Source organism: Scardinius erythrophthalmus, assembly GCF_964197995.2.
Source record: "Scardinius erythrophthalmus genome assembly, chromosome: 2".
Lineage (NCBI taxonomy): Eukaryota > Metazoa > Chordata > Actinopteri > Cypriniformes > Leuciscidae > Scardinius > Scardinius erythrophthalmus.
In genome coordinates, this window is record NC_138222.1 from 59461154 (window position 1) to 59484767 (window position 23614).

The window sequence follows — 23614 nt, forward strand, 5'->3', positions numbered from 1 at the left end:
ATCAGCAGTAGGGGGCGTGTCCACTCATTATGGGGGAGGAGAGAGAATGAGCCAATCACCAGTTTTAGGACTTTAATATTAGAAAAGCTTTCCAGCGCTGGACAGAGAGAAACGGGAAGATCTGAAAACGGACGCCGATACTTCATACACGAGTAACATTTGCTTTGTCGTTTCTCATGACCAATATGCTGTTGTTGTGATGTTACAGTAACAGGACAGTTTGAGTGTCATTGTTTGTCTGGAGCTGCTGGCGAATGTGTTCTGTGTTCATTTTTTGTTCTTCTTTGTTGTCCGTTCGTCATCTTCGCTTTATTTTGCTTTGCTTCAACAATGATACAGAGACATCCACTCTTGCATTGTGTGTTTGTGCATTTTAGGGGCGGAGCAATGAAGCAAGGGGTGTGTTTGTTTGTTTGGGCTGATTTCAAATATCAACAGTGTTTCTCAGAAATCACTAAATACATATATAAACTATAAAAAGCTTTTCTCACATTTGAAGTAGTTGATTAGTCACACAGTTCCAGGCAAACGGGATATTATTTGTCCAGTAAGCAGGCGTTGGGAAACCCACACAGAGGCTGGTGATGATGAAAGCACATCTATATTTATCAGACTCATTAACCCCTGTGGGTGTGTGTGTGATGGAGAGAAACACGACCCGGCTGATGCTGACCAATGCATGACACTGCTGGCTTTCTCCTGTGTGTGTGAGTGTGTGTGTGTGCCTCCAGCTTTCGGTGCGTTCATGACTTCATCTTTTAATGAGCGCACTGCCTGAAGAACGCTGATGATGTTATACAGTTGAAACGGAAGGTAAGAGCCCACGCCTGTGGATATTCAAATCAACCACTAATTAGTTGAGTCATTACAAGCTGCCTTTAAAAACACTCCATTTACTGGTGTGCATCACAATTTTAGTCATGCAATGCTGCTCTTTAAAGATTAAAATATGAAAAGTTAGTCTGTGTAGATTTTATTTCAAATGCATGGAAGCCCATTTCTGCCACATAAGAAAAAAGCATGCATTGGTAGATCATAATTATTACATAAAAAGTCAAAATTATGACAATGTCAGAATTGAGATACTAAGTCATAATTATGATTAAAAGTTGAATTATGAGATAAAAAGTCAATCATGACAGAAGTCATCAAAATTATGAGATACTAAGATGAAATTGACATTGTCATAAGTCGAAATTCTAACATAAAAAGTTGACATTATGAGAAGTAATTTCACATAATTTTGACGTTTTATGTCATGATTGACTTTTTATCTTATAAGATGAGTCAAAATGATGAGAAAGTCAACCAGGACATAAAAAGTCAAAATTGAGATACTAATTCATAATCATAATACAAAGCTCAAATTATTTAATTGTCATAATCAACATACGTCTAAATATGACAAAGAGTGAAAATTATGAGATAAAAAGTCAACCATGACATTAGAAGTAAAAATTGAGAAATTAAGTTGTAATGATAAAAAGTTTAAATAATAAAATAAAGTCAACCATTATATAACATCAAAATTACTGTAAGTTACTAAGTCATATTTATAATAAAAAGTTGGAATTATGAGATTAGGTCATAATAAACAAATCAAAATATGTCAAAGTAAAAAATTATGAGATAATCAATCATGACATAAGTAAAATATATGAAATACTAAAATGACATTATGAAATACTAAAATGACATTATGACACCAAATCATAATTGACGTCAAATTCTGACTGTCATGATTGACTTCTCATAATTTTTACTTTTGTCATGATCTCAAAAAAATCTCAAAAAAATCTTGAGTTAAAATTATGAGATAAAGTCAACCATGACATAAAATGTCAAAACTGAGATACTAAGTCATAATTATGAAATGTTGAAACTATGAGATAGTCAACCATGACATATCAAAATTATGGTTATACTTGACAATTTCTAAACTGAGATAAAACGTTTAAATTATTAATGCAATAAAAATAAATAAAAATCAATGATGACTCATAATAACAGTGACTTATGCTATAACTGACTTAGCTCATATTTTCTAGTTAATATGTTGTCTGTGATTTAGTGTCTTATGATTTATGATGTCGTAATTGCAATTTACCAAAGCATTTCCCCCCTTTTTTCTTATGTGGCAGAAATGGCCTTCCATAAGGAGATGAGTGCAAACCCCGCTTCGACACAGCACACCTTCCTGAACAAGACAATCCCTCGAGATCCTCCTCAATCCACTGAACAAAGGAAGAGCTGAGATGATAGAGTCTTTAATGAAGTCACACTGAATCTTGCCCACGGATGCAGTGTTTCAGCTCATTCAGACTGTGTGTTTGGGGGGAAACGAGTGTTTGTGTCTGAGAAAGCGTATTTGACTCTTTGTTTGTCGGTGAAAGTTTTATGTAGGTCAAACCGAATCCCAGACATCAGGTGACGGTCAGACTCTCTCTCTCTCCCCCTGCTGGCCTGAGCGCGTCACTGCAGACCTCGAAATCATTGATTCAGTTAAAGTCCCTGTGGTGAAAACCCAGCTTTTAATGTTGTTTATATATCTATGTGGTGTTTTTAATACGCTTTAAGACAAACCATGTGCAAATTCATAAGTCGACACCATTGCTGAGTATTTCCTCCTTAAAACTGCAGTGAACCAAAGACAGTCTCAAACACACGCTTTGAAATCGCTGGTGTTTCTGACGTCACAAACTACCTTGTAACCAATCAGATCAACGTGTGACCGTCAACGAGTGGATCTCTGAGCTGAGTGAGTGAGTGGAGGCGGGGCTCATTTGCATATTCATAGAACCACATATATTAAATGAGGCAAGGGTGTCAAGTTACATTCAAGATATTTAAATGTTTTTTCTTGCCTTAAAATATGTAATTTTAGTGATCATAGATGAGTTAAGGATACAAATATTGAATACTTAATATATTGCTTTTTTTAAATTTTCATATAATAAATAGAAATTATATTCAGAGATCCCAGACCAACAGAACAAAAAATACATTTGCAGTTGTTCAAGGTTAATGACTAAGGATTTAAAATAAATCATGTTAAAGTTTACTCACAAAAGATTCATTTCTAGAAAAAAAGTCATTGAAATTTCCATGATATATTTATATAATTAATATTCTATAATCAATATCATCTTTTATATATGATATTTACAGGAATGCTACATATAAATACACCATATTTCAGATATTAGCAGATGAAACCAAAAACAGACTAAAACGAGGTGGATGAAAGGTTAAATAAAAACTCTGTAACAACAGCTTGTCATTGACGGCCATTTTATTTACAAAAACATTGAGCATAAATGAAAATCGTCACGCACTGTAACGTAACGCACAAACACGAGTGTGCTTCTACAGCGCATCAGCAGATAAAAAGAAGCAGAATGAAGGAGAGCGTCTCTGGCAGGACTAGAACTTGAACTCTTTGTACTTCTTGGCCCCGGAGCGCGTGTCCTGCGGCTGAGCCTTGCGCTTCTTTTGCTGCCAGGAACAGAGGAGAGGAGGGCTTTAGGGAACACGTGTAAACACTAAACATTTACAAACAGGAAAAAGATGGTTCATCAAACATCTCGTTTGATCAGATGCGCTTAAAGGGGCTCTCCTAGAACTACTGCATTTTTAATGTGTCCCATTTAGTTCCTCGTTAATATTGCGATTTTAAAATACAGTTTTATTACATGGCATCCTCAGCAAAAACCTCTCAATATCATGCACAGGTTATACTTGTCAAAAAAAAAAAAAAAGGTGTAAAATTATGAAAATATGGCATGAAGACAGCCTATTTAGGATTGCGATTTGTGTAATTTTGAGAAAATAATAATAATTAAATACATAAAATGTATTTTTATACATTTTTGGAATTATTTTATTTTTATATTATAAATTTTAAAATGTATATATATAAAAAAAATATATATATATATATAATTTCCATATATAAAATTAATACATCATGGCAACTTTTTCCATTTATTCATTTAGGCTAAAGCATCTTACAAATAAGGAATATCACAGGCAAAGTTATACACTTTAATAATATATACACGTTTTATTTCTGTATAGATGGTAATTTAATTAATCTAATGAGAATTTGAGAAAATCTACCCCCAAAAAATGAATTTAATGCAGTATAATACAAGATATTTTCCTGTTTCCTTGTTTATGCAGTGATGTATACGAGTTTGGCTTGTGATTGGCTGCAGTATTTGAGCTCACCTTCTGTTTGGCGGCGTGTTCGGCCACCATGTCGCTGAAGTCCTCCTTCTCCACCTGCGCCTGCTGCTCCCGGACGTGCTCCTCGTACTTCTGCGTCATGGCCATGGGGTCGAGCTCCAGCTCCTCGGGGGCCAGCGCCACTTCCACCGCCTGAGAGTCTCCGCCCAGCGCCGTCACCCCGGCCTTACGGCTCGTCACCGTCTGAGAGAGACAGACACATCATGCGTCACATTAACCAAGTTCAGTTTTTTGCTCTTCCCTCAAAACATCTCTTATATCTCTTATGTATCTGAATGCACACTGAAGACACTGACTTTAGGACCCAGCGGAACAGCTCACTCGCTCCATATAGACTAGAGCTATAAGGCCATCAAGACGTGGCAAGAGTCATGAAATATCATGTTATATTATTATTTTTCCTCAAGAGGTCGACAAAGACACCCAATGTAAGGTATTTTTAGCTGAATTAAAAGGGTTGTGTGTGAAATAGTGAGTTATTTTGAGTTGAAAGAATGAGAGGAATGTGCTTAAATTACTAATTATTTATTATTTATTGATCAAATCTAGTAATTTAAAGGTAAAAAAAAAAAATATATATATATATCTCCCAAAAAATTGCATTGCAAAATGAAATAAAATAAGCTTTCTAAACAAAAATAAAATAAAAATGAAGTCTTATTTTACGGCATCACAAGGGAAGGATGAGGGCTAACCGCACTTGAATGGTCATTGAGAGCACTTTTGGCCACTGAATATTAATTGTCTTTTAAACTGCAACTGATCCAGCCATGGTCACTCATCAAAATCTCATTCATTTCACATTCGCAAACAGCTGCACTATATCAGTATATCAGCAGTGGCATTAACGCTTCATAGCTGACATTTCCACGGGCAGCCGTCGGCTTCTGCGCGTCACGGCACATCGTTTATATTCTCGCTGTCGTCGAAACGCAAACGAGTGCCATATGGATGGAGTCATTAGCATGTGACGGCTGTGACAGATGAGGCGCAGGTCGTTCTGTTATCAGAGGCCTGGAAAGGTTATCTGCCACATCTGAACCCACCAGACAGAGAGAACTCTGGGATACGAGCGTGTAAAACAACTGAGGCGAAATGATTACCATACAAATGGTTTGGCTCAGCAAGCACTGGTTCATCTCGTGTCTCTGGGTTTGATTTTGACGCCATCAATGGGAAGATGATGCAGAACGAGTCAATGTTTTTTAATGAACAACAGTTAAGGTTAAATGTATGAGGGAAAGTGTGCATCTTTGGTCCTGCAGCTTTCATATCTATCTTTATTCTCCTGCCTTTTAAACTATGGGTGGTTTGGGGAACTTATTAGAAAGATTGGCATATTTTGTGTGGTTTAAATGGAAGTTACTCAACATAATTAGCAGAAAGCATCATGGAGCGTAGGGAAAAAGGTGGATAGGAACGTGCCAAGAGTTTAAAAACTGATCTGAGAAAACACGGGAATTTGTAATTGGAATATCACAAAACATTCACAAATAAAGGAGTGTTTCCATCCAAAGTGTTCAAGAGAACAAAATCATCACTTCCTGGGAAATTGGCACATAAAATCTGCAATAAAATTGGAAGTTGCTGCAATCGGGGAAGAAACTGACTCTTTTCCTCCATCATAACGGAGTTAAACTCTGTCATGTTCTCTTGCGTTCGGATGCTGGTGTTTGGAAACGCAATCGTTTGAGACGCTAATAATAATAATGATAACTAAATGAACATTTGAGATGCTGTGCGATGTGATTGGTCCGCTGGCTAGTCCAGATATCCAATCACATCCACTGTCGAGGCAAAGTCACAAGTTTGTCATTGCGCACCGAGGGATTTATTTTGTAAATGTGTCAATTGTAGTTTATGCGCATGTCTTATTAGATAAACTGATCAGGCTCAATTGAGCGCATACACTTTTTAAATGAAATTATGCACATCTTAGCGTTTCCATCCAGTGTTTTTTTTATGCGATACCCCAAAATTGGCATACAAACAGGTGTATGGAAACACGGTGCATGACACACTCCTCCATCTCACACACACAGACGTACCGCAGTCATGTCGTAGATGTGTGTGGATGCCATCATAGCAGCTCCGACAGGCCCAGTCCTCCTCTCCGGCAGCACCGTGAACAGCTGAGGCGTCTCGTTCCTGCACACACACACACACACACACACACACACACACACACGTTAAATAAGATATAAGTGTCTGATATACCGCTGCTTAAGTGCTTGACGAGACCGTTGTTGCCTTAGAGCGCTCAAAAGTATAAACCGAGTCACAGTGCACTATTTAATAGTCTCATATTAAACTATTTATAAAGTAAATGTAAGAATAACTTTTATATTGTTAGTAATGTTTACAGATTAACATTACTGGACTGAAAGCAGCTTAGGCTTTACTTGATTATCCATATTTTTAGAAAATCTTGCTAAAATGTAAGTATCAAATATGATCATCAGGCTTTTGAGGAATTTTATTAGTTCATCTCTCAATCATTGTATTGCACTGCATTATGTTTTAAAACTACAGAGCTTTGATCATAAAACTAAGCACTTAAATTTCTCCTTACTAAAACATTATTGGCAGATATATATATAGTCAGTATCTGCTATAAAGATCTCATTGATTACATTACAAGAATTTCATCTTACTTTTTGGCCATATTAATATCAGCATCTGCACCAAATTTAATATTTTGCAGTTTGGGCCTATGAAAGTTAATTTGATGCGTGTTTTTTCCCCCTCCTTGAGTATGAGCTCCACATTCTCACTATATGAGCCATAAAAGCCCGATGTATCAAATATGACAACAAAACACATGCAATTTTTTTTTTTAAAGATTGTCTTAAGGTTCAATAAACTAGATTTTTCTGCCCATTTGATATGTCAGGCTTTACAGGGTTAAGTTAGTGATTTCCGGAGCTTAAATCTGGTGTTTGCACAGACACTCACCCGTCCATGATCTCTTCGATCTTCTTCTTCCTGAGCTCAATGAGCTCTGGAGTCTCCATGCCGGCAGGAACGGAGGAGAATCCGCCCGGAGTGATCAAGCCACTGTCTCAACAACAAGAAACGTGAATGACTTCAACACGACAATAACCGCGTTTCCATTACAGAAACTTTTGCGATTTTTTTCTGAATGTTGACAAAAACTATAGCGAAATGACGGCATTCCCATTTACCGGTGTTATGTGACAAACTCCTCTCACAAGTCATTCCAAAAATCATGGCAACGGACGTTGGTAGGTTTATGTATATCACAGCCGCTGCACTAGCCAATATTATTATTAATGAAAGGAGACGTGTGTTATCCAATCATTAATGGTAAGGAAAGACCCTTATACTGTGAGCGGCTCATATGAGGTGTTTCTGGGTGTTTCTCCCTCATTTCTGCTTTGAGGTCTTGATTGTGGCATTTCTTTGAGGTTTAGAATCCATTATTCCTGTAATTCTTCTGTCTTTTATGAATTTAATAAAGAACTGTCTCGTATTCGGTCCAAACTCACCGCGTCATCTACGTCAGCTGACCTGTAAATGCGCAAAAACTGTTTCTATTGCAGTTTTGCGAAATATTTATAATTCGAATGGCCTGAAAAACCACTCATGCAAGCGTAAACTTTTTTGCGATAAATGGGAGTTTTTGCAAAATTAACGTTTCCATTGGGCGTATTTTCAATTTGGGCAATTTGAAGGGTAATGGAAACACGGCTAGTGACTGAATTGCTAGAGTTTGATTCGCTGAGATGAATCGGCACCTGTCTGCAGGTGTGAAGAAACCAGTTTCATCCGGTTTGTCCTCGTCGCTCTCCTCCTCCTCTTCCTCCTCAGATGACTCTTCATCGGACGGCTCCAGTTCGCCCCACGTGGTTCGGTCGATTTCCTCCTCCTCGGCTTTGGCCTGTCAACATTTCAGAAGGAAGTCGCATTTATTTATACAGCGCTTTATACGGTTTCAAAGCAGCTTCACATTAATAAAACAGGAAAATAACAGTGTTAATGTTGTACAGTTCATTAATTATGAAACTATTTGAACTGTAATACGTCAGTTTTATTTCACTGTTTCAGATCAGTGTTGCAAAATTTTAACTAAAATATTTACTTGAAGTCCCCCTGAGATGTGAAGTTAATATTTCAATAATTTAACGTGTACATTTCTCATGATTCTCAGATGGTGGTTAATGCCCACGTCACATGCAGGCAAACCTAAAATATTGAATCTTTTATAGTAAGGGTCTTTAGTTTTTATATGTACTTTAATTTGACATTTTTATGATTTAACTATTCTTTCATCATCTCATGAACCCCATGGGTTAGGGAAACACTGTTCTTTACTTCAATTACATTTTATGAAAACTTGCACCTTAATTATTTTCTGTATTAACAGTTTCATAAAACCAATAAGGCATTTTGCTTTAAGAGATTCAGCTCAGTTTATTTCTAAAGCACATTTAATAACAGCAACAAGGCTGACAAATCAAAATAATAAACCCATAAGATAACAGGAAACAGAAGAACTTAAGATATTACAATGTATTAAAAGCCAAAGAAAAGAGATTGTTTTAAGACTAGATCTGAATGCAGATGAACCCTAATGTAGTTTGGAAAGCTTCTCCATAAAGTGGGACCGGCCTCAGAGAAAGCTCTATTACTCTGACACTTCTTGACATTATTAAGTTGATCTTCAGATCTCAAGCTTCGCAACTTTTAGGATGAGGTTTATCATGAACACAGTTCTCCTGTGCTTGATGCTGCTTAAATGTGACTATATTCACAACATTCTGCTTAAATGTGCAGCTAATTGAATGTCCTCACCTGGAAGTCTATGGAGTTGGTCCCGAACACATCTCCGTACAGCGGTTTTCCCGTCTCATCCACGGGAGGTTTTCCCCACCCGCCGGCGTGATATCCGAACGAACAGCTCTGAAACACACACACCTCAGTATGACCATCTCAGCTTTACATCAACATTATGACAGCCATGACATTTAGATTGTGGAAGGGTTTTTCATAAATCAGATCCTCTAATGGAGATGGATGCGCATTTGTGAGTTACAAGCATTACTTTATATCTAATTACTGACCAAATCAAATGGAAAAACCCTTCATTCCTCATAAGAGCTTCCTCTAATCAAACATGACGGCTCAGAGTTTTGCATGTCACTGTGCGAAGCATTTACATCATTTTAAATTAATTGTGAAAAATAACAATTGCATGTTGCAGTCCCACATGTCGAGTTAATTAACTTAACTTTAGTGATGTATGAAATTAAATATTTAACAGAGCTCACACTCACCAACAGGATCGATCCTGCCAAAATAATACTTTCAAACTGAGCTAGAAAACCTAAAAATCTCGTTGGAAATTTCCTAAATATAGTTCATAACATAGTTGCTTACATTTTTAATATTTAAAAAAGTAAGAACATTCATATATATTTTTTTAATACACTGCCTAAAATAAAAAGTCTGTTTAGACTTAAATAGGCCAATGCCTCAGAGTCAATGGTTGGATCATTATTGCAGTGATTATTATGTTTCTTATGTTATATGTTTGGCAACAGCTCTTCTAACCCTAACTCTGTGTTTTTAATTACAAACAAAAACTAACAAACGAGCCCAGATGAGAAAGTAACACAAAAGTAACATAACTTTCCATAAAAAGTTAATAATGCAATATTGTAATGCATTACTTAAAAAAAAAAAAAATGCATTACAATACTCAATTAAAAAGGTCAATTGAAACCCTGCAAGTCAATTACACTACCATTTAAAAAAAAAATACTTTCCAATAAAAAGAGACAAATAGTTAATTTTACAAGGTTTATAAGGCATGTATAGGGAAGAGATAGTTATTCCTCATTCCTCAACACTATATTCCCCAGTGTGTGTGTGTGTGTGTGTGTGTGTGTGTGTGTGTGTGTGTGTGTGTGTGTGTGTCTGACCTCAGGGATAGGGGCGTTGAGGCCGGGGATCTTCAGGTTGGGGTAGGAGGGTGGAGGACCGTATCTCTGCATGGCGATCAGCCACGGCGGAGGAACTTTATGAGAGTTCTGCCCAGACAAACACATGTGAAAAGCTCAGCTAAGATTAGACAGCAGAAATTACATAAGCGTCGAGGTGCATGAGGAGCTCTCCTGCAATTTCACACGACAGCAACACTTGCTGTGCACAAGCAGCTGATAAAGCAGCACTCACAGGTCCTGTGGGCATCCCGAGAGCAACCCTCAGCTCATCCGACAGATCGCCCGGCTTCTTCTCCTTCAGGCGCGTCTCAAACTCTTTTCCCTGAATATCAACAACAAAAAGGGTTTCTTTCTTAGAAAGTGCCATCATGAGAAATAAAGTGACAATGCTTTCGCAGTGGGAACGAGCCACCAGGGTGGTTCCCATAGGACCGTTTTCCTGTTGCATTGGCAGCGCCAGTAGGAACTGTGAAGTGATGCAAGCGGCGCTTGTTGTTGTGACTTATTTTGACGGCACTGAGAACGGCAGAGCCTGAGCAAACAAACAGCGCTCGCATCCTCCGTGTCTATTCATTAGTTTACAATCTGTCAAACAGTCCTGTCTAATACATTATTAGATAGAACTGTTATACATAGAAAGGAGACAGTGTGTGAAAAGCTATTAGCGTATGCCGTGCGGTTGAGGTTCAGTAGTGCTGAGCAGAAATACATAATCATGATTCTATTGGTCCCTCAAAGTTGCGTTGGATTTTCTCCTCAGCGTAAAGGTCAAGAGGTTCATCTATCACTGTTTTCATGTTCGTAGAGTTAGTTTGTGGAGTAAATATATAGGCTATAATCTGTGTTTACACAGCCTTTTTAAAATGGCGTTTTGCGTGCATTCGGTCAATCAGGGAACACTAATGTCACTGGTAGTTCCTATAGCGCTGGTTTAGACTAACTGGTTTAGAGTTCCTCCTAAAGGAGTTCCTAGAACTAAAATCGTTCCTAGATCCTGCGGTGTGAACGCGCCAAAATCCGGGAACTTCCGCCAATAGTTCTAGGAAGTATGAAGAGGTTCCTCCTATAATGAGCAGGTAACGCCAGCGCACCTCGTAGTACAGGTCTCCGTGAATCGTGAGCTTGGGTTTGATCTGCCATTTGAAGAAGGCGTCGTGCAGCTTCTGGTAGTCGATGTCGATCTTCCCCATCTTGGGCCGAACTTTCTCTCTCATTTTGGTCTTCATGGTTTTGGCGTCTTCCTACAGGGATACAGAGACATCAGAAGAGCTGACAGCAGCGGGAGACACATCAACACTGAACATTAAAGTTTAAAATAACCAGCTTCACAATCGTATAAACGTCAGTCAAGCGCGGTCTCGGATGGAAACTTCACAAGATGATGCCAGATGAAGCAAACAAATGATCACACATCGGTGTCACCCCTGACGGCCTCATGAGCTCATGATCTGACACATTTCAAGACAGGAACGAAACCCTGAGGTGCTCTTCACGATGATCTGCTTAAAGCTGTTCAACTGCTGAGCTCATGTTTGACAAAAAACATGCTTTATAACTGAACTATATTTAACATTCTGGTTTTATGACATTGCTCTAAAACACAATATGATCAAGCATTATTATTATTATAGGAAGAATTCATTATATTACCACAATAAAAAGCAAAAATGCAGCACAATAACGGCCAAGAGGAACATATTCAACATTTTATACAGCTATGTACATTAAAAGCACTTAATATTTAAATATAGTTTTATACAGGGTGTCTACAGATATAAACAAGTTAAATTTAAGACTTTTTAAGACCTTTTTAATGCCACTTTGAATTAAATTTAAGACCAAACCTGTGATGGAAATACACATTATATTACATGCGAATATGTAATATTTAACCTAAGTAATTGAAATAATTTAATATTCACTACTTGTTTACTGAACTAAAATCAATGTAACATTTGCAATCGTGAGAATATTCAGCAAAATAGCTCCTGTCATGTTATGTTGCTCAGGGCTTTTCCTGGCTCAAAATGAGGCGGAGGTGGTAAAATTGTAATAATGTATTTTAACAATAAGATAATTAAATTTTTTTTTTTTTTTTTGTAGATCATATAGCCTAATGTGTTTCCCACATTTTTTTTGTGGGTGGAGCTTGGTACCTCTTGGGGGGTCCGGGGGCATGCTTTATCTTTCATTTCAAATTCTTAAATTTGATCAATATATTCAATTAAAATAATAAGACACTAGGCTATTACCTATCAAATTAAATAATTTATATTGAAAAATTATAACTGTATTAAATGAGATTATTTTAAATCTTTTTAAATATACAAATAAGGAATGTTGAAAACAATGATACTTTATGAAACTAAACTGCCAGTAGGAGGCGGCAGGCGACCGTCTTAATGAGCGAGTCATTGAGTCATTCATTCAAACGATTCATTCAAAACGCTGAATCATTCAGTAATGCTGCTGCAACAAGTGTTGCTGTGAGATGCGCAATGGTTCTGCCGTGATCTTTGTTTGGAACTATTTTCGCTGCAGAAACAGAACAAAAACAGTCATTGCGTCTGAAATGTAAGTGACTTAATTTTAACTATTTGTTTATTGAACTGTTATGAAATCAGTCTCGGTTTCAATCTTGATGGCATTCAGGAAAACAGCTCTCTGGTCGCGTGTAGCCTAGGCTAGTTTCTTAACTATAATATGTTATAAATAACTGCGCGAGCCTCAACAGTGCAACATTGTTACCATCAGTACATTAGGTAATAAATAAAACAGAATCATTCTCACGTTTTCGGTGATTCCCATTAGTGCTGGGCGGTTTGACCAAAAATCAACATCACGGTTTTTTTCTAAATTATACCGGTTTCACGGTTTTTACCGTTTTTTTTTTGTGTTTTTTTTTCAAGCATGATGGGTGTTTACCACATTTTCTACTGAGTGAGAGAGGAAATAGTGCAGTAGATTTACTTATAATGCCCTATTTTATTGTCATGAGTGAATATTATAGAAAAAATCCACACTAATATTAATAATACAGGTTTGCAAGGCTGTTTACAAAGAGGTGCCAGCAGGACGCGCTTTAGGAGCGGCAGAAACAGTGGTTTCCCCGGTAACGGCTGTACACAAAGCAGCAACGCTCATAAACACTGCTTTATCAGGAAAGATAAAGAAAGATTCAATCGTAATAACAAAGAAACTTTTCTAAAGACCGTCAGTTCACTTCAGATACGTTAATACAGTATAAAAACACGCGCGCCGCGAGAAAAAAGACACTCTCACCCCCACACGTCTCGTGCCCATTCTAGTCAATGCTTGTGTTTCAGATCGAAGCTTCCCAGAAGCGGCTCTCCGCGCCGCTTCGCTAAATATAGGCGCCTAGTCTATTTTGACGCACCGCATGGAGGACGGAATAAAACCTTGTCGCAGCTGTAATGCGCCGCAGACGTGTGTTGTAAATGAGGGGTGAGACTGTGTCGCGCAGCGCCGCGTTCCGATTAAAGCGACATACACCGGTTTTGCGGTATATTAAAAATTCATATCGTAACAAAAATAAACACCGGTATTCGGTATGAACCGGTAAACCGCCCAGCACTAATTCCCATAGTTATTTGTTATTGACTATGACAAACATTTTGAATTTTTACCTCAGTAACGTTATGTTTCTTTATGTTTGCCGTTATGCTCATTTGTTTTGATTTCTTCCTATAAAATCGATCACAGACACAGAGACAAGCAGCGCGAGCCTCAACAGTGTTACCAGAAAAGGCCTACATTATCATTATCAATAGCTGTTTATGTAATAAAATCTGAATCATTCTGGCGATTCGATGCTTCACTGCTTATTTGACGGACATTAGGTCCGTCAGACTGGAGAATTTTTTGCGGTAACGTGACCAGAAATATTTAAGACCTATCGAATCTGAATTTAAGACATTTTAATACTTTTTAAGGCCTTTTATTAGGAAAACTTTAAGACATTTTAAGACTTTTTAAGGACCCGCGGCCACCCTGTTATATATTACCATTCAAAAGTTTGGGGTTGGTAATTGTTTTAGTTTTTGTAAGAAGTCTCTTCTGCTCACTAAGGCTGCATTTATTTGATCAAATATAAAGTAAAAATAGTAATATTGTGAAATAATTCAAAATAACCGTTTTCTGATTAATATAGTAAACTGTAATTTATTCCTGTGATCAAAGCTGAATTTTCAGCATCATTACTCCAGTCTTCAGTGTCACATGATCCTTCAGAAATATATACATTCTAATATGATGATTTGATGCTCACGAAACATTTCTGATTATTATTAATGTTGAAAACGGTTGTGCTGCTTCATAGGACACATTTTTCGTGATTCTTTGATGAATAGCAAGTTCAAAAGAACAGCGTCTATTTAAAATAGAAGTCTTGTATAACATTAGAAATGTCTTTAGTCACTTTTCATAAACAAAGTGTCCTCGCTGAATAAAGGCATTATATATATATATCATTTTTAAAAGAAATATGATGGTATAGTATGGCAGTGTGCGGCACCTTCTCCTGCAGGGCTTCTCTCATCTCCTGGATGCCGGTCCTCCTGATGAACTCGGGCAGCTCAAACGGAGGCTTCTCTATGCCCCTCTTCCCCTGCAGGTACTTCCTCTTGAAGCACCAGTGACGCGGCACCGGCACCGTGTTCCTGGTGGCCTTCAGGTGAACCAGCAGCTTGGGCTCCTGCGCCGTCACATCGTGCATCTCCACCACGTCAGGGCGGACCACAAGCTGGCAGAGACACACGTGAGGAAGGGGGACAAACAGGGATCGACTTTAACGTCAAATGCGTGTAATGCAGTCACTCCTACCAGCCACTTTGGCGGGTTGAATTTTATATAATATACATTTTTCAATTGTAGTCTTTTAAAAAGGCATCTGATATTAAACTAAGTGCAATGTAGTGTTGTCAAAAATATAGATTTTTTGATACATAGATACTGAAATATCTGAAGCTCTTCCACATGATCCACAACACCTTGAGTTACACACAAACCCGCGACCCTTTACTCACTCGTTTCATTTGCTCTGGATGAATATTGATGTTACAGGACTTGAATTTTGCCATGGGACTGCACATATTGTGCATGATTTTGCTCACACCCAAAGTGCATGCACATAAAGACAAGTATTTTGGCTATGTAAAACAGTATAGTGGGTCTGTGTGGTCTTAAAGTGAGAGCAGCCTAATATACCGGCCACCAAATTATGAGATAATATTAAAAATATCTATATGGCAGTTTTCCCCTATGGTATCGACGTCAGACCACAAGCCACCATGGCTGGTGAGCAAAAAAGTTAATGTCAAACCCTGGTGACAATAATATTTGATCTGCTGTTAGTACTAAATACAGCAACAATTCCCACTTTGAAATGACTGGATCATATTATTTGAGTGCCAAGTAAACAATAAAAATGCACAGTTAAGACATTTCCAGTAAGTACATTTACAATTCTACAAGTCTTTTTAACATGCCTTTTGATCTAAACATTGAACTCTTAGGTGGTTTTAATAAACTCAAGTAACCTGTTTGAGCTCCGCCACAGTCAGCCTGTTCATTCTCCTCAGTTTCTTTTTGGACAGCTTAGGCAAGTCCTTCTTGAGGTCCTGTCAAACAGGAAGTGGAGGGGTTAGACGGGAACACCATCAGGAGACCATAAGAGGTGGGTGACTTTCAACTCACATCGTCGCTGTCATCACTGTCCTTCTTCTCCAGCTCGAATCCCTTCTTCTTAAAGGAAAGGATTTCTGGCTTTTCGGGCTTCTCCGGCTCTTTTTCCTTTTCCTTTTTCACATCATCTGTCAGCTGTGATAGAAAGCCATTCAATGACAAATCCATCAAAATGTAACATTTCAGTTTTTAAAATATTAGTCTAGGTGATGAAGCTGGACAGGTCATCAACTGTCAATCAAAAATCTAAAAACACCACTAACAAAAGCTTCATTCTTCATACTTTCTCATATCAAACAATGTTTTGCTGCAGTTTTGTTCAGGAAATGTTATTTTTGGACTTGGAAGGAAATGTTGAGCTTTGAAAGTTACAGTAAGCACAGTTTCTTATCTCAAAACACCAAGTCAATTTAGCATTAGCCACCCTGTAATGAAGCATCTATAGTTCCTGTTAAGCTCCTGACCTTGAACGCCTCAAAGATCCTCTTGAAGAAGATGAAGTTGGGGTCGTAGATGGCGGGCTCCTCCGTCACGTACTCGATCTCCACCTCGGCCTCTTTCTCACGGCTCTCCTCTTTCTTCCTCTCCTCCTCCTGCTCCTTCTCTTGCTCCCGCTTCTTCTTCTTGTTCTTCTTCTTCCTGTTCCTGCGCTTGCGGTTTTTCTGCAAGCAAGCGAGCGAGAAGGAATCGAGTAAAAGTGTTCAGAAGAAACACAGCAGTCAACATTTGAAGTGGGTCAAAAAAGTTCCTCAAAGTCGAACAGGTATTGTTCAAAATTCATGTATAGCTTTGAAAGGATTTGCTGACAAAACAGGCGAGGAGACCTACGTCTTTTTTAGAAAGGCCGCTTTCATCGTCGTCATCTGAATTTCCACGGGCGGAAGAACTGTTCAAGTCCATCTCATCGTCATCATCTTCCTCCTCTAAAGACAAAAAAGAGCCAGAGAAATCATTTAACAAGCATTCCTATATTGTTTAAAAGTAAACCAGCATTGACTTAATCACAGATATTGGTTTTATTACTTCACACGCCCCCGCTTTCACTTCAAGTCTCAAAGTAAATTCAGTGTTTCTACAACAAGTAATTAGACTTGAAGTGCTCAAGTGCTCTCATCTCTTAAACACGATCATTAGTGGCATTAAGGCTGCGTTTGATGATGATGATGAGTTCCTCATAGTGACCTATAGGGGCGACGCTGAGCTGCTCCTGCCTCATCTCCTTCAGCTGCAGGATCTTCTCCAGAGCCTGAGGGATCTTCGGCCCGATGCCAACATCTTCACCCTGCCACGCCTGAACACACAAATCAAACAAGTTAAGATCAGTATAGATAGATAGATAGATAGATTTATTTAATGCCATGTCAGCATCTAAGGCTATTTTCATGGCAAAAATTAATTACAAAAATCATAAATACAATAAAACCAAGCAAAAAAAAAAATATATATATACACTCTTTTTTTTTTAAATTGAGTTAAAAAAGACAATCTTTTCAGGCATAATCTTACTAAGTAAGTCCTTAAGTGAAATAACTTCATAGAAAAGCTTGTATTAAACCCCGGACAGTCCAGTAAAACATGTTTAACAGAGAGGGGAATCTTACAAAACATGCTGAGAGTTGGGTCTCAAAGCATGAGTCAAACTTGTATGACCTATACGACATTTGGTGAACATCACTTCATCAGATCTAGTTTTAAGAGTGATTAAAAGTCAGTTTGAGATTTATAGCTTATTATTCTTGCACATGTTCCACTCGTCTTGCTCAAGATCAGTAAAGAGATTGATTAGTCAAGGCTCTCGCACCTCTCTGGCGTCCTCTCCTGGAGGGGGCGGGACTTTCTGCCGTTGATTGGCAGACTGGAGCATCATAGACACACCTGGAGGAGCCGGGCCACCTTGAGTCCCAACTACAGGAGCAAATCAATGATTAGAGTAAAAATCACCCTGATCCATGTCAGATTTACAGGCGTTTCAATCTCGTCGTTTTGTCTTAAAGGGATACTTCACCCCAAAAATTAAAATTCTGTCATTACTTACACTCGAGTTTTCTGTTGAACATAAAGGATGACATTTTGAAAAATGTTGGCCACTAAACAGCGGCTGGTCCCCAGTGACTGAATTGAGGTCAACGGGGATTAGAAACTGTTGCTACCCACATTCTTCACAATATCTTTTGTGTTCAGCGCCAGAACGAACTTAACGCAGGTTTGGGTCAACTTGAGGGCGAGTAAATGACAGAATTGTTATTTTCAGGTGAACGGTCCCTTTAGACATCACACCACAGATGAATAGGGTGAACATGCAACTAATAGACATCATCATACTTCCCCAGTTGATTGATTAAAAATTGCAATCATTTTTTTTGCATTACAAGTTTTCTGAAACATTCAGTTTAAGTATGCTAATGAGGCAATATCTAATTAAATATGCATTCATTTACAGAAATCTGAATACTGATAAAGCCGGATTTAAAATTCGTGTTTCATTTGGTTGACAAAAAGAAAATCTAAAGGTGAAAACCAGAGGGGATTTCAGATTTCACTTATCACTCGATAAATCAGAAAATATTGCCAAAAAAAAATAAAATAAAAATAATGTCAGATAAATCAGTAAAATTATTTATGAACAAACCCCTCTGTAAAAACATTCAAAATATAGATATTAATAAAGCTAAAGTTTGGTGTGTGAAGCTGCTGAAGAGGAGATTTCTGACTGATTGAAACTGAAATCTACAGACGCAAATAGATAAAGTGCAATAAACTAAACACTTAAGTGTATTTTGGATGTTTTCTCTTTACTAGTCTGAAAGACGTAATGGATGCAAAATAGATCAGATTTACCTGAATCTACCAAAATTTGGATGAGAAATGTTTTGCCTATTATATATCCTTATTAAAATTCAAACACGACATCCAGTCAGCATGATGTGATATTAGGTTGACATGATTTGATGTTTGAGCATGTTAGAGAGCATCATGGTGAATGACCTCTGAGAGGGGGGATGGGGGGCAGGAGGTTGGGTCGGGGTCCCAGTTCAGGACCTCTGGGGCCCGGTGGCGCCCCCTGCTGGACTTTAGCAAGTTCCTGCTGTCTCTCGTGTTCCAGAAGCACAGCAGCCTGAGAGACACACACACACACACACACACACACACTCACTGTTAGACCTTTAAACTGGTTTGAGTCATTTATACTAATTGACACTGAGGGAAAAGAATACACACAAAAAAACAAACACCAAACCAAAGAAAACATGACAGGCTAAAGATTATTTAAACTTTAATGGTACATCGCAGAATATGGATCAAAATATGTACACTACAGTTTAAAAGTTTAAGGTCGGGTGATTTTTAATGTTTTTGAAAGAGTCTTCTGCTCAACAAAACTGCATTTATTTGATCAAAAATACAGTAAAATTGTGAAATATCACTACAACTTAAAGCTCTTTTCTATTTGAATAAACTAATTTCTTCCTGTGATCAAAGCTGAATTTCAGCATCATTACTCCAGTCTTCAGTGTCACATGATCCTTCAGAAATCACTAATTTGATGCTCAAGAAACATTTATAGTTATTATCAATGTTAAAAACAGTTGTGCTGCTTCATATTTGTGTGAAAAACGTGATAATTATTTTTCACGATTCTTTGATGAATAGAACGTTCAAAAGAACAGCTTTTATTTTAAATAGAAATCTTGCAATTTTATTTACAAATATCTTTGCACTTTTTGATCAACCAACCCCAAACGTTTTTGAATGGTAGAGTGCATATCAAATTATTCACATTCATATAGATGTTAAATGTTTGGGTTATATGACAAATTCTTTTGAAGACAGCATCACAGTTACCCCTTTTCCACCAACAAGAACCGGGTGCTGGTTCAGAGCCAGAGCCAGAGCTGGTTCAGAGTTGGTTCGACTGACGAGCTTACTAAGAACCGGTTTGCCTTTCCACTGGCTAGAGAGCCACAACAGAGCCAGATCTTACGTCACTGTATACGTCTCATGTTGCCCAGCAACCGCTAGTGCGGTAGCGCCAAACACAAACACTCCAGGCTTGTTCGAGATGCATCGGCTTCTCGCAGATCGATCGCCGCATGACATCAAAGCACTGCGATAGCGATCTAAAAGCACAAGGAGTCGTATGCTCTCCAAACACTCCCGCAGCTCCGATCGGTCCTCGCCGCTCCGGTGCATCTCGAACAAGCCATCAACAATAACGGACGTTGCAATACTATGGATGCTCATGGGTTTGCAAAAATACATCGGAATCCAACGCGTTCGTGCAGCTCGCCGTAACTTACATAGACGGATATTATAATCGAGCTGCTATTAGCTCGACTAGCTGCTATTTAAAAATGGCGGTCACAAGTTTCTATTCGTCTTGTTGGTCACGGTAACCCCGCCCCCAGCCCCTGACGCAAGCGGTTCTTTCTTGGCTCCGTTCTAAACCCTGCAATGATTTGGTGCTACTTAAGAACCAGTTTTACTGGTTCGGAGCTGGTGCTTTGGCGGTGGAAAAACAAAGAACCGATTTGAAACTAGGCTCTGGCTCCGAACCAGCACCAGTTCTGCCTTGGTGGAAAAGGGGTAACTAATAAGCAAACATTCACCCGTTTCTGCTGCTCGAGAAGTTCCTGTTCCTTCATCTGCTCGTCCATCCCCCGAGAATCACCCTAAACACACACACGGTTATAAACTGCAGTCATGTGACTCTATTTCATTGTATTCTTAAAGGGATAGTTCACCCAAAAATACAATTTCTGTCAGTAATTATAAAATAAAAATAACGACTTTATTCAACAATCTCTTCTCTTCCACGTCATTCTCCTCCGCTGTTGTAAACAGTGCAGCGCTTCCTGGTTCTACGTTAGAACGCCGGCTCACTATCGGCTAACTCCTGCGTCAGCATCACACACATGTGTCGTGGTGCTCACATGATCAGCGTCAGCCAATGGTGAGGACTCGGAAACTCTGTTTACACCACGTCAACAGCGGAGAGAATGACGTAAAAGAGAAGAGATTGTTGAATAAAGTCGTTATTTTTGTTTGAGCACTAAAAGTATTCTCGTAAAGTATTTTGTTTTTTTTTGCACACAAAAAGTATTCTTGTCACTTCATAACATTAAGGTTGAACCACTGGAGTCACGTGGACTATTTTATCGATGTCTTTACTACCTTTCTGGGCCTTGAAAGTTGCAATGACGGTGCAGTCTATGAAGGGGTATGAATATCTTCATTTGTGATCTGAAGATGAACGAAGGTCTTACGGTTTTGGAACAGCATGATGGTGAGTAATTAATGACAGAAACTTCATTTTTGGGTGAACTATCCATTAAATAATATTTGATCATGCAAGTTGTTCAGCATTTAACATATCAAAAAAAAAAAAAAAGCTTCTTTCTTTTAAAGGGGTCCTATTATGCAAAATCCACTTTTACATGGTGTTTGGACAAATGTGTTGGCAGTGTGTGTACACAACCACCCTATAGTGATAAAAATGTATCCACTCCTTTTTTAAATCCCCATAAATCATAAACAGTGTCTCCCAACGACCTGTTTTCAGCCATGGGGCCGGTGTGACGTCACCCACGAATGTTGACAAACACTACCGTTTTAACATAGACCCGACCTGTACAATAAACTTCATAAAACTCATCAGTACATTTTTGGCCATCATTCGGACGCAGTCCCCTACAGCAGGCTTGTATTAATAGTGGATAAAAGCAGATGACAAATAACCGTAATTAAACTAAACTATACCCGTTCCATCTCCATGCAGCAAATATTCTCTGACTCTGTGGGCATCATTGTCCGACTCTGAGTCGAAATGAACACCGCAACTGAGAGTTTCTGTTCTGATATTATCATTCCGTCAGATGAGATTGTCCTGGCTCTGAGCGAGCTTGTGCCGGGAGCAGCAGCTCATTTGCATTTAAAGGGATACACTAAAATGGCATGTTTTTCTGAGCCCCAAAAAGTGACAAGTTAAACATGCTGTAAAAAACTATCTGTTGGGTATTTAGAGCTAAAACTTCACATACACACTCTGGGGACATACAAGACTTATTTTACATATTGTGAAAAGGGGCATAACAGGTGCCCTTTAAGCCAAACATAATGAGCGTTTGCTCTGATTCTGAAGAAAACCACGCCATCATGCAAGTCTCTGCTCAATTTTATGCCTAAAGTACATCAAGCATTAATAGGAAAGTTTGGCAGTAGTTTGCAAGTATCAACAGTAGTGCAACTTGACAGTAAAGTCATCCATCATCTGCCACACAACTGCAGCTTGCCTCACAGTAAAAGGTTTCACACAGAGTTAGCATGCGCGGCTCTCACCTGCGCGGCTCTGTCGTCGTGTGGCATCATGCCGGGCGGCTCCATGCCCATGTGGATCGGTGGAGGGCCGGCCATCATATTCATGGCCTGCATCATGTTCATGCCCGGCGGAAGGGGCATTGAGGGCATCGGGGGCATGGGCGGCAGACCTGGCATCTGACACACACACACACACACACACACACACACACACACACACACAGCACAACCTTTAACACATATAGTCTCAGGCATGTCGTGTCTAGTCCTAATTAGACCAAAAAAACATTACTAAACAGAATAAAAGACTCATTGCAGTACCGTAGTCATGACCTTGTCATCTCCTCCTGCTATGTTCGGCTTGTTTAAGATCATCCCAGACTGCAGACAAAATAAAAGTTACACTCAGGCAACGAAATGAGAGTTATGATCAGATTTGCAGTTTTAAACTAAACTGAATAGCTTACCTGTGCAAACGATTTGAGCCTGTCTATGAGCTCCTCTCTGGGACCTGAAGAACAGAAAACCATAAATGAGGATGGCAAAACATCACTGGACTGAATTAAACATGGTTTACATTAGTTTAATGGGCTATGTGCTGATTTGTAACTGCAGTGTGTTTGTGTTTAAAACTGTTGCATTGAAATACGATCACAGTTAACGTTACCGTTTACGCAGAAACATTCACACTACGACTTAACTTAGCTGCTAGTTGTTTGACGACATGAAGCTCACATGTGTTTTAACTTTATTAACTTACCAGAATAAACGCAAATACAGCTATCAATTAGACTTATTTACATGAACTGCACACGTTAGCGCGAAGTTTCGAGCACTAAAGACCCGCAGGGTATCAACAGGGAAATAACAGGCTAACATGCTAACTAAGCTAACGGAGGAAACCTGAGCTAAACTCCGTCACAGCGCTCTTATCAAACCGTTTTGTTCTCACCCATGTTAGGAGCACCAAACTCGGCCAGTTTGGCCTGCAGCTCGCCGTGGTTCCATGTGTTAAAATCTATGTTTGATTCAGCGCCTGGCGGCCCGTCGCTAGCCATGATGAAGCTCTACGGCACAAACGCGTTCAAGCGCGAGGGATCATGGGAACGCGACGCACTGCATTATGGGATTTGTTGTTCTTTTTCTCGCAGTTTGAAAATGACAATTTTTCATTTAGCGCTTATTTTATTTCAAGTAACTAACATATTTGCATGGTTTTCGTTACATTTAACTATAATAACGCAACAACCATGATGAGCATTGAAATTACGGGCACTTTTGACTATACCAATTTAAAAAAAATCAACCTCTATGAATTTCAATTTTAACCATCACAGTCTGTAATACATATAAAAATGTACACAAAATAGAATGTAGTCGTT

The 23614-nt window shown here is 38.7% G+C and overlaps 1 protein-coding gene across 1 annotated transcript; it reads right to left on the reverse strand.

Moving 5' to 3' along the window:
- Positions 1-3274: 3274 nt before the first annotated feature.
- Positions 3275-23379, reverse strand: sf3b2 (splicing factor 3b, subunit 2). The gene is made up of 22 exons (XM_081359535.1): positions 23185-23379; positions 22700-22743; positions 22554-22613; positions 22254-22409; positions 20525-20587; positions 18903-19032; positions 17719-17822; positions 17100-17208; positions 16746-16840; positions 16382-16579; positions 15930-16052; positions 15773-15853; positions 14749-14976; positions 11306-11455; positions 10447-10536; positions 10194-10301; positions 9064-9171; positions 8007-8149; positions 7204-7305; positions 6297-6396; positions 4231-4431; positions 3275-3495 (listed from the first exon to the last, which is right to left on the reverse strand). The coding sequence occupies exons 1-22, from the start codon at positions 23288-23290 to the stop codon at positions 3424-3426; spliced, it is 2571 nt and encodes an 856-aa protein (XP_081215661.1). The 5' UTR covers positions 23291-23379; the 3' UTR covers positions 3275-3423.
- Positions 23380-23614: the final 235 nt, after the last annotated feature.